This window comes from Rhagoletis pomonella, unplaced genomic scaffold (genome assembly GCF_013731165.1).
Source record: "Rhagoletis pomonella isolate Grant_MI unplaced genomic scaffold, Rhpom_1.0 Rhpom_scaffold_00007, whole genome shotgun sequence".
NCBI classification, from domain to species: Eukaryota; Metazoa; Arthropoda; class Insecta; order Diptera; family Tephritidae; genus Rhagoletis; species Rhagoletis pomonella.
In genome coordinates this window covers 66,059,293-66,071,885 of record NW_023458561.1, presented here as the reverse complement: position 1 = coordinate 66,071,885, position 12,593 = coordinate 66,059,293, and the positions used below count along the sequence as shown (strand labels likewise).

The window sequence follows — 12,593 nt, the reverse complement described above, 5'->3', positions numbered from 1 at the left end:
GAATTAAAAAATTAGATCAAATGAATAAGGGTGAAGTAAAATACATTAAAATGAAATGACATAAAATTAAACAAAATGAGCAGAAATGCAGCAAAATTAATTGAAATAAAATGAATTGGATGAATGAATTCAATCAAATTAAAATTAAATAAAGAAAATTTCAATGAAATGAAATGAAATAATTTGATGGAATGAAATCAACACAATAAACGATCATGAAATAAACTTAATTAAAATGAAATAGCATGAAGTTAAATATTATGAAGACTAACGCAATAAAATGAAATGAATTGCATTGAAATAAATTGGAAATGAAATGAACGAGGGCTTCAGAGAGAGAGCTGTTCGCCGATATCGTTCAATCGAATTTTATGACGCTTCTGATGAGCATGCGATTGTTTTCATTTGATTAAAATAGAATGGAACGAAACTAAATGTGCTATGATGATAAGTTACGGATGATAACATATTGATGTTCGATGAGATGTGATACTCGAAGATGACAGATGATAAACGATACCGGCTTCGGGTGAATAATGGATAATTAAGATGACTACATTTTAATGGCTTTAATGTACTTTACTTACTGGTTTTTTCGTCAACTTAAAACTCATGAAATCAAAAATGTGATAAATGATTTTATTGTTAAGCGCAACATGAGATCTCTTTCAGTGAAATGGGAAGAGTAAAATGTATTTTAAAAAGTATGAGCTATGAAAGTAAATACTTTATGTCAAGGATGTAGAGCTCAAAGAACATTTGAACTCCGACTGGTCACCCCTGCTCCATGTTTTTCAAAATGTGTATATGCATTTCAATGGTGAGATATAAAGTTGCGATGGAATTCTGATTATGGAATAATGTGTCAGTGTGTGTGTATGTGTGTATACTTGTGTGTGTGTGTGTGCTTTGCGACAGTTTTGATGCAATGATTTCTTATGAATTGAGTTCAATGCGTTAGCTATTGCACTATGTAAAAATGGACCTATAGAACAAAAATTAAATAATTACTTAATCCAATGTCAACGAGTACGTTGAAGCAGCTCACCTCGCCCAGATCTAATTTCAACCATTCGAGAAGACCTGCTGATATAATTTTCATCCTTAAATTCAATTAACTCCCATTTCCACCAGCGCCTTAGCCGCTGCCACACCCATTTCGCGCTCGCTCGATCCCTCCGGTTCCAGTAGCATGATATCGCGACTCTCTTGCAAACATCTGATAACATTTTTAATATTGCGCTTAAATTCGGATTCACCTATTTCGCCTGCCATCATTAATCGCTGTGAACGCATCATTATTGCGCCATGCAATTCATACAAAATTAGTCCTAGAAGGGTGGTAAAACACCGTATATAAGTTAATTTTTAAATATGTACCCACACTTACCTCTTAAGCGTGTCATGCCCGGTTCTAGCGCGTCTACGACACGCAAAAAGTCGCGACAATAATTTTCCTTCTTCTCCACATCTTCCAGTGGCATTGTGTGCAGCAGGTAGCCCTCTATGCGACCATAAATTTGACAAAGTAAATACTTGGCGGAAAGAAGTAGGTAATGGTTGGGTCCTAGAACACGCTCATATCTGCAGATACAAAGGTTGGGAAGTGCATAGATTTAATTTATGTAGAGGCCTTCCATTTTCCGCAATCGCATGCTTTACTCACTTTTTTAAGAACGCCTCCAGCCCCGGTATATTATGCGCATCGATTGACTCCAAATTATTGTTGATTGCATCCAACAACTTAACAATTTCCTTAGACTGCAATTTATAGTCACAGCGATCACATCTGAAGTTTCACAAACAAAAAAAGTTACAAAAAATTTAGCTTCTTCGAAAAGCTACTCACTTCCATTCAGCCTCCTGATTCAGGGGTTCAACTGTGCGCACTGATCCACCTCTGCACTTCGGACACAGCAGCGCACTGCAGTCCGTGCCCAACTCCTTGGGATCCGCGCAGCGAGAACAACTACACCAGAATAGCTTTCCAGCATGCATGAACTCGCGCCGCTTCAAGGTGCCCTGCTCAGCAAGTTAAATCATATAAATTTAATTTTAAAATTTAAAACTAAAAACTACACCGCCCACCCACCTGCAGCGTGTACGCGTAACTCAACGTAATGCCCTCATCCTTTCGTATGGCTCTGGAGGTGCGCAAAATAATCGCATATGTTTGTGGATCATCGGCGTGTGCGGTGTTGGGGCAGCAGTCGTGTGCAAGCAAAAATGCGCTCCTATACAGACAGCGAGCCTTGGCCGAATTCTGGCCGATTTCAAAGCAATTCACATCCAAAATACCACAAATGGTATGTATCTCAGCGGCGGCGGCCATTGAGCGCATACCCCAATCGCGCTGCAGCCGTTGCACCACATTTTGCTCATAGTGTTGCCACAATTCGGTATTAGCCTTGCGTAGCTCGGTGTGAGATTCCATTTGCAGAATGTCCGCATATTTGTCCGGTGACTGCTGCTTGAGCAGGCAAATGCGCGCAATCAGTACGAGTTCGTAGAAGTTCTTCACCAAATCGACTTGGCCAGAGGCGGCGCTTAGCGCTGCGCCCAGATTGTGTGTACTCAATAGCTCACATTCCTGTGCAGTGTGGCCGGTGGGCTGATGTAGGCCACGGCATTGCGGTCCACACATGGGCCATTTGCAAGCTGCGCAGCTGGTGGGAAGGATAATTGGAAAGGATTAAAATTCGGCAATGATTGAAGAAGTAACGGTAGGCTCATTTGTTAACACAACCCTTTGTCTTTTGTACGTTAAAGTTTTTGGAAAGACGCTCAAAAATCAAAAAATTTCAAGTTTTTTTTTCAAATTATTCCGATCGATCTGCACTCTACTGGCGCCTCTGCGTGACTGTGGGCTATCTATTCGCAGCTGCCTACTTAAATAGTCTCCAGTACAATTTCGAAATACTATTTGTTCACATTCATGGAAAACTACAACAAATACATACATACACACAAGCATATTAAACAAAAGCATGTATTTTTAGTTCCCCAGTTTGATCTACGTGATCGAACGCATTCAGCTGCAGCGGCGCTGCGTTTAAAAATAAATCTTTTAATAAGCAAAAAAGAAAAAAGATGCCCTATTACAATTTAGTAATGGTGAAAACATCTCAAGCTCAAAAGCAGGAATCTCTTAAGTCGACTTAATACAAATTTTAGTGCTGTGTACCTTCCACCCCGAATAAGATAGTAGATTCCATTAGCCTCCTAACGTTCTTTTCAAAATGTTAATAAGTAAAAATCTAGTGGCCCAAGTTTCAAAATACTTTATTTATGATTTTTCACTGTTCGATTTGGAATTTGTAATTCTGCTTTAATTTTTTCTTAATGCATTGAAAGAACGTAAAACGTATATATGTATGTACACACATATCACTCATTTACTTCAATAGCGTAGCTCACTAGAACAAAATATGTATTCATTTTTACTATGGGAGTATATATATGTACATACATATATATGTAAATTCACAACTTTAAAGCCATTTTTCTCGAGCTTGGTTTTTTTTTTTTGAGTTCTGACACTATTGACGTAAATGAGCGATATAAGTTTGAAGTCTTTTCGGACTCGAGTTAGACCATTAATATTTATCACAAATTCACATACATATCGCCCATTTACTAAAAGATTGTCATAACTCAAAAAATAAAATTTTGTAGCAAATAATGCAGAATTGCGCATTGTGCCATGTTTCAAATTGTGTAAAAATTTTACTAGTTTCCGCGTAAGAGGACAATATCCATTCCTTTTTTCTTCGTTTTTAGAGCAAAATTAAAACTGTAATCTCCTATATCCCGTATCCTGAAAACCCTCGCTTTTTGAGTTGTAACAATCTTTAAGTAAATGAGCGATATGAATGTACATTAGACTGCATCACCAAACAAAAGGTGCGGTTTTACCGCCGGGATTACAAAATTTATTTGACGACTTTCACCAAAATATTTCGAAGTAATATTTAGATTAACGTTAGCTGGTCCGATTAATGGAATTTTTATGTATAAAAATAGTTTCTTAAAAAAATTAAAAAAAAAATCCCCTCAGATGACAAAACAGTTTAAGCTTAAATAAACTGCATAAAAATATTAAACTTGTTTTCAACGGAATCATAATAATAAGATTTTGTATGCTCTTTTTTTAACTTTTTTCAAAATTGGTTTAAAAAACTTGAATAACTGGCCCAAAATTATATCGATTTAGACTTATGGGGTATCTGTGGAAAGCAATTTTTTCACTATTTTTATAATATAGTAGATTTTATAACTCCAACGGAAAAATAGAACCAATTTTTTCTTGTATGGGGAGTAATGCAGTCTAATATATGTACATATATACATACATGTAAATAGATTAAAAAATGTAAACAACAAAAATTAAATTTGTTTTTCCAATTAGTTAACCTTCACTGATGTCACCTTTTGTCCCATATTTTTTGTTTTGATTTCGAAAGTATTTTAAATTTCAAAACAAATACATTGTATGCACATACATAAGTGTGTGTGTACATACGTAAACATATTAAAACATGAAAAACATTTCGTTTGGATAATAATAATTTAAGTGGGCGGTGTTTTCGTTAGATTCTCATCGAAGTATACACATCCAATAAATATGAGCAAATCGATGGGAAATTTTTAATTTTTTTGGCCCGGTTTATGGTCATACGGTCTGATTTATGTAGATACGAATTTGGAAATATTTATTTCTAACTGGACTTCGGCAATGATATAAAAATGCCTATATAATGCCATATTCCTCTAACAATGGTCATTATTAACACTTCTTCAATCAAATGATGCATTCTTCAACCAAATTCTGAAAGAGGGCGTCCTTCAAATTTTTTCTGAGATAAAGCATTATGGATCCAGCTGCCGAGATTCCACTCAGAAGTGAAAATAAACTAGATATTGGTAACTAAAAACATATCATCTAACTTTCACTTCTCGTACTCTTCATGCAAAGAAAGAGCTTAAACAATTCATCAAACCTTTTTTTGTTTATAAAATTCATAACGTTTGAGGCACATAAGTACGTAAGTATATATATTAAAATGTGTTCTCTAATATTAAAACTTGAAATTTCCAATTCTAACCGGTCATATTTTAATCGGCTAAGTATTGATTCTTATCAGAAAATTGGCAAAAATTGTAATACCAAGCTAAAACTTTTCGTAAATCATAAGGTGTATCAGTCGATAAGTATATAAAGTAGTTAGGGCATAGAAGCATTCATCTGAAGTCAAACTAGTGTAGGTTGTACAACTTTCAACTCACACTTTAACTCTGGTAACTAATTCGAATGCTGTTCATAGCTGCCACGCCTCGACTCCTCACATCGCATTTAACGAACCTAGACAAACCGATACACGACGGACTGGAACAGCTTCTTCGTATACGAGAGACTGGGAGGCAATGTTATCAAATTCAGAGTTTTAGTTGTAAATTACAGTTTTAGGCAAGCTCACAGTAGAAATTCTAATTTTTAAATTTGCAGATTTGAAAAATTTAATGCAAATATTTATTTCGGTTATTTTGGCAGTACATTTTTATGATAAAAACGGGCGATGGTGATAAATTGGCTACATACAGCTACATTCCAGTAATACGTTTCAAAAATACTTTAATGATCCAAAAATCTCTCTGTCGTTGAAGGTTACAGTTCTTTCTTTTGTTAAAAATATATTCTTTCTTGAGAATTCTTTGTTAAAGAAAATCTGGCAACACTGGAAAAAGGGAGAAAATAAATGGTCTAAATTTCGTGAAGACCTTGAATTATTATAATCCAGCTCTACATGCCTTCATGAATGCTTCCGCAACATACATACATTCAATCTCTACTTTGTATCTGGACTCACTTTGGTGACTTCTTCTGTTAACTGGGCTTTCTGTTTGAACTTGGAACCGATTTCGAAAACGTTTCACATATATTTGACCATTCTTAAGACTTTCACGAACTGAAAAGTTGACTATACTAATGTTCCTCTATTTCATTTGAATATAATGCTTCAAGGTACGAGCAAGGAGCTTACATATCAGAAGCGTCTACCGCAATTCTATCAAACCCGTGTGATGAAACTTACCGGTACTGTGATGCTTCCAGCTCTACGGGCATGTAACAACCTAAACAGACTGCATCTGCTGATACACAGGGTCCTATTACCAAGGGCTCCTCCGTTATCAGCAGTTCACCTGCCTTCAGGTCGCGATTTGCCACCACATAACGTCCCAATATTGTCGATTTCTCAATTCTAAAAGGTGACTGCTTGGTGGACGAATCGCTCGACTCATTTTTTCCCGACCCTTCTGCTTTAGAATTTGACGGTTTATTCAGCACTTGTTGCTGTTGCTGATGTTGGTGATGTTTCTTCTTGTTTTTCTGAAAATTGCGAGAAAATTTACGAAAATAGAAGCATTAAACTTCAGAGAAAATAGTGATCACTTTTCTGCCAATTGATATAACATTATTCCTTTCCATTGATAAAGCAATTTACCGCTAACCGATAGCAAATGCCATAAAAATTTATCTGCCCACAGTGGCTGTATTTCTTTGTACATAAACAAAATTTTTGGCACGCGCTTCCACTTATGAATAAGAAAGCAAGGCGTAAGCAAAACAAACAATTTGCACAAAAACAAAAAATTAAATTATTTATGAACGTGAGAGAGAGCGCAGCGTGAATACTCTCCCTGAAGTCAATTGCAGTTGTGGAGCAAAGATCAATACACAAACAGCACCAAAGAGGCACGCGTCCATGATAATGAATAATTTTTGAAAGGTAGTTTCACTTCTTCTTTTTATCCGCCATGTTAGCTAACTAACAGAAATTGTGCTTCGTATATTTTATGATACCATTTTTCCCAAAAAAAAAATCCAGCTTTTGACGTTGGAAAAATAAAACGAAGCAAAACCAAACTTATAAGTAGAGAATTTTTCAAAAATTATTCAATAATTTTCTTCATAAAAATTCTGAAAAAATTATCTGCTGAAAAGTCAAGCAAATAAAATTAATTTTCGATAAAAAAAAACTTTTTGTTGCGCGCCTCCTCATTTTTTTTTCTCTCGCTTGCACTGCATTTGGCGCACCAACCGGTTTGCTCTAATTTTATGCCGGCGATCAACGCGTTGTCAAACATTGCGCTAACTCATCTCAGCGATGCTAACGAAAATGTGAGCATTTTACGTTGTTGTTTTTTTTTTTGTTTTTCCACATTTATTTTTAGCGTTCAATGAAAAATCGTTGTTGTTGTTTTTGCTGTGGTTTCGGTTTGCTGCTAAGTAATATGCCGCGTGGCGTGGTTCATGATTTACATACATACATACATACATATGTACGTAGCGGGTGTGTGCCACTTGCCGGGCCGGTGCCCGGGCCACCGCTGCGTATACGTATTACTTACTCGCAGCTATTAGCAAATATGCATAAATTTCGTTATTTGATGTTTTGAATATTTAGGTGGGGTGAAAATATTTATTGGATTTTATCGATTTTATGCGCGCCTGTAGAATGCATTAATGGGGGTATGTTGAATAGCTTTGATGGCTCTTTGTGTGCTGTTATAAATTATTTTTGTTAGCCTTTTAATTACTAAATAGAATTATCGATGGTCGAAAAACAATGTAAGGCGAAATTTCAAATATTGGATTAAAATGTCGAATGGAAAAATTTTGGAAAATCAAAAACTATATAGGCAATTTACTCGTATTGTTTATGAGATGCTGTAGGGCATTTATGGCAGACATGTACATACATACATACATATACAATATAATGAAGATATATGCATGTAAATAAAGTTGTTATATGCCGAAAGAATTTAATCGCTTTTTTTAAATAATTTTAGTTGAAGGCTATTCAAAACAATTAGCTTTAAAACTATGATTTCCATGTGCCTACATACGTTTTTACATACATGCATTCGTTTGATCTATCAAGAATAGTGAATTTCGAAGATGAGCATACAAAAAAAATTAGAGAAGGCTGTTCTGTTTATTTGTGTGTTGTGTTATCTTCAAGCATATTTGTTAAATTTTGCTCACGTTGATCTATGACTCGGCTGTTTTAATTAATTATAAGGATGTACGCATGTACATAGGTGTATAATTAATTTGAATAGGAGGCTTTTTATTTTTTGTGAAGCATTGTAAACGAAAAGCTTTTTAAGTTATCCGATTTTATCAAAAAAGCTCTTTTTTGTTTCTCAGCAGATAAAAAAAAATCGAGTTGTGGTAGTCCAAAAATTCGAAAACTTTTCATGGAAATCAATTCCCCTGATTCACAGTAAATGAAAATCCAAATAAACGGAGGCTGACAAGTATGACCATATGGGCAAGTTTACTGAAGGTCTCCAGATCTCCAGAAGTTAAGCAGTCAGTATTGCGGCGGGCCTACTATCAGCTGCTTGGGAGAAATTCAAGCGATCTTATAGAGAGTTTTTCACGGAAGGATCAAAACTTGTGGATTGTTTGTGAAACTTTTATTAAAACTGACTACATAGATAACACTATAGGCATATATTTAGATTACGGATCTCTATACCGTTGTCTAGTACAACTCCCCATATAATAAGCATGCATTTTTTTAGTTTTCTGGCAGAGTTTCGATTTAATACACATTTGAAGAACGTGCGCTATATATTCACATATGTATCTGGAATTTTAATACTCTCTACTTTACTTGTTTTCTTGCCGGCATTTCGCACTTGAAAATTCCTCAAATTCCACTTGAAATTTTCACTTCTATTTCGACTATTTCGAGCACATCACATTCACTCGTCGACAAATGCAAATCTCATCTCGTGGCTACACACATGCCCCGTAGCCCTTTCGCTTGCAACTGACCGCGGCATAATTTGTGAATGTCCCAAACAGTCTCACCATTTCGACACAGTCGAAACGAATAATTCATTTTCGTCATTTGTTTTCAACATTTTCATGAATTTCCACTTTTGTTCTGCACGTCCGTTCCGTTTTCAAACATATCTCCTAGGCACACATTCACAACACATATTGATGATGTGTATGAATATATATGAAGGACAGAATTTACGCCGATTTCGCTGGTGTCAAAAACATAAAGCAAATAATCATCTCACTTTGCCAGCCGCCGCTGAACGACTGAGCATTTTGTAGGCGCATCATTCTTCTTTCAAGCGCAAAATGCTCTACAACTGCCAACGCTCGTTGATTGCATCTTTTTTTTCAATTTATTTGTTAGTGTCCATACTTGTGTGTATGTATGTATGTAAATTTGTCTGAAATTAGTTTAAAATTAGAATTTTTCGATCAACTTCCGCCTTCTGCTTATCGCGACAGTTGATTTGGAAGATTCGATTTTTCAAATATTTTTAGTATTTAAAGAAAAATAGCATAAGTTAAAGATGCGAGTGTATGAAAATTTCACATTTTGTTACTTTAGTATGATAGTATTCACAACTGTCTGGTTATCTGGCTATTCGGTTTACAGCAATAAAATACACAACAGCATAATAACTTTTAACCCGATCACCAGGCAAGTGCGAACACCCACAATGTAAACTTCTATGTTTACCCTATCATAAAATCATTGCTGACTTGGCCTCTTTACTTTAGCAACATAAAAGATTTTGAAGTTATTTGTCATCTGCCACACCCCCAATTCAAATAATAAATACGAGTAGACCCACTGCTAAAAATCATCATAAGCGAAAAAATTAACAAACAACATCACAGTCATCGTAAACAAAAGCATATACATTGTATTTATAAAATCTTAAAAATAAATTTTATTACGCAAAATAGTGACATTTGAAATGATATACGATAATTAAATCGAAAGCATACTTTTTAATTTAGAATGGTTCCGTGTGCAGAAGCTAAAGCAAAGAAAACAAGTTTTTATCGTAGTACTTTTGACAACTTTTTCTCGAAAAAAAAATGCAACCAAGTGAAAAAAGTCGTATGGGATATTCACAACGGTATCGTTATTGTTGTATTGTTGTATGTCTTACAATGTAAAAATAATATGTATGCAAAGAGGAGGTGCTAAAATTCAGCTAAGCTAATTAGCATTAGGGTGTGTGACAGAATCCTGAACAAAATAGTTTTGTAATAAGAAATCGTTTGGGTTGGTTTTTCTGTATTGAATCCATGTTTTTCACAAACACACGTTGCTAGAGAATCACACTTTTATTTAAAAGCACAAAGTGCCAGATTCTTTCTTCTGTCGGAAAACTTTTCGACACCACAGTATGGCTTTCGCCAATAATGATTCAAGCCAAAGTCAAAGGATGAACAATCAATCTCACCCGCTTCCACAAATGGTTGCAGTTTGCGTACAATTTAAAACCTATCTCGGCCATCCAAAAACCCCGATGGGTCCATTATGTTCCAGGCCAACAAGTGGATCTGGATGGGTTCTGCGACGCTATGCCCTTGGTCATACAACATTTCTTAGGTCCGTTTGTTCTTTCATTTATAAAATGAGTTCATTTATAAAATTAAGTGTGTTCGATTACAATTCATAATAATTCAAAGTTTGGCTAGTGATTCGCTTCGTAAACCCACTATCAAATTATAACAACAAGCATCTGCTGATTACGGTACTTCAATATCTTTTATCCCCTACAGCGACCGAGAACAAACGATATGGTCGAAACTAAATATCGTTCTCGTAGTTTTGTTCCCCAGAACGCTTCAAAACCAAAAGCGCAATTAGAAAAAACGTTCCGAAAGAGAACAAAATACAAACTAAATGATCTGGAAGATAAAATGATCCAACATTCCTCTGGCTTAGAATTAACAATCGTGGTTCCTACTGAAACGATTTTTCATCCCAACACACAGACGCCCCTCTCATTCTTAACGTTAAGTTCTCAAAACTTTTTTCTCGTTTTGTTCTCTAGCAGAACGTTCCCCAGACTTTTGATCTTATTTCCTCCTCATTGAAAACGTTCTCGATACTTTCGTTTTCATTTTATTCTCATTGGAGACGTTCCCGAAAGTTACGTTTTCGTTCTGTTCTTCTTGAGAAAGTTCCCGAACCAAAACTGGAACGCGTTCTCGTTCCGTGCACTGAAAAAAGGGTCAGTCAAATACATTTCTCTCAACACAAGACTTAGTAACTTTAATCAAATTATTTTACTCTTACTAAACAATGTACTGAGAGAGATACCACCTTTTCTTTACAAAAAGAATTATAGAAATCGGTTGGCGTGATCCAAAGTTATGCGGTAACATACATAAAAATAAATATTCCGACGGATTGATAAGCTCCTACTTTTTTAAGAGGGATAAAAACTGGCTAAAGCTCTTCATATTAACCTATTTTTTTATAAATAATAAATACATTAGTCGGTTAATTAGAATCAATTTAGAGAAGACTCCAAAATGAAGATTGCAAACAAAGTACAAAAAAGAGTCAAAAGGATGCGATTTCAAGTATTCCTCCTCCTGTAATAGACAAAGGGTATTACAGGTTTATTGCCAGAATCCGGTAGAGACTTCGGACTAATCTTAAAACAGGTTTTATACTTCAAAAAATATATTTCCTCCCATTGTACGTCAGGATCTGTTAGAGACGGAACCAGAAACGTAAGAATAATAAAATTTATGCGTAAATTATGAATTTTGTCAACGTATTCAATCGATGTGGTTCATAAATGCAGGGTGCCCTAGTCCATCCGTCCACCCCCTCTAAAATGAAATCTTATTTACGGACTACTAAATCGGAAATTCCGTATCTTTTGGTGGTACTATCGACTCCCGGTTTCGACCGGAATAGGGTTAAACCGATCGGAAATGCATTTTTTAAATTAAACATACATATTTTTGCTACAGATTCGGATCCTGAGAATAAGAACAAGTAAAGTGACTTTTTCAACCACTAAATTACCTACGAACTTCAACTCGTCCTGCACTTTTAAAATGGACGAAAAGTTTTTTATTAAAAAACACAAAAATTTCATCGGCGATGCTTTTGGTATTATTACCGGACCCCCTACTCTGACCGGAAGTAATTTAAACAGACCGGAAGTCCATTCTTTTAACCGGAATGCCATTCCAGAAAAATTTTTTCGGCAAAAATTATGTATTTTTGTCCGCAGAATCCAAATCTGCGAAACCGGAAGTCGGTAATACCCCCATATTTAAGCTTTTTTCAACAACAACAAAAAAAAACATTTCCCTCCATTTTATTTTTTCATCTACAAAAAAAATACATATTTCTTTGTCATACAAAGTATTCAAATCCACAGCCAATTTCCTCTTACAATTGTTCCCTAGCATTAAAATAATGAGCGGAAATTTGGGCTACATTTCTCTTCAGTTTCTCAATTTTTAATCTGCGATTTGTCTACCTTTTCAGCATGGAAATGATTGCACGCAATAAAAACAATGTCGGATGGCACAAATATACCGCAAGACTAATGAGTTTAATTACTGTACATTGTACTACAAATTCCTGCCTGCAACTGCAGTACACAAAAAAGAAAAAAAAAAAACACAAAAGAAGAGAACAAACAAAGTGAGTGCGGCATGCGATTACAGTTGTTCTCATTGCTAATGATTTCTTGGAACTCCATTCGCCGCAGGTAGGCCTACAATT

The 12,593-nt window shown here is 35.4% G+C and overlaps 1 protein-coding gene across 1 annotated transcript; it reads right to left on the bottom strand.

Annotated features, from left to right (window-relative positions):
- Positions 1-618: 618 nt before the first annotated feature.
- On the bottom strand, positions 619-9,026 carry LOC118743369 (SET domain-containing protein SmydA-8). Its single transcript, XM_036475993.1, has 8 exons — positions 8,688-9,026; positions 6,093-6,388; positions 2,093-2,666; positions 1,850-2,022; positions 1,667-1,789; positions 1,391-1,584; positions 1,049-1,331; positions 619-985 (listed from the first exon to the last, which is right to left on the bottom strand). The coding sequence occupies exons 1-7, from the start codon at positions 8,703-8,705 to the stop codon at positions 1,111-1,113; spliced, it is 1,599 nt and encodes a 532-aa protein (XP_036331886.1). The 5' UTR covers positions 8,706-9,026; the 3' UTR covers positions 619-985; positions 1,049-1,110.
- Between the last annotated feature and the right edge of the window lie 3,567 nt (positions 9,027-12,593).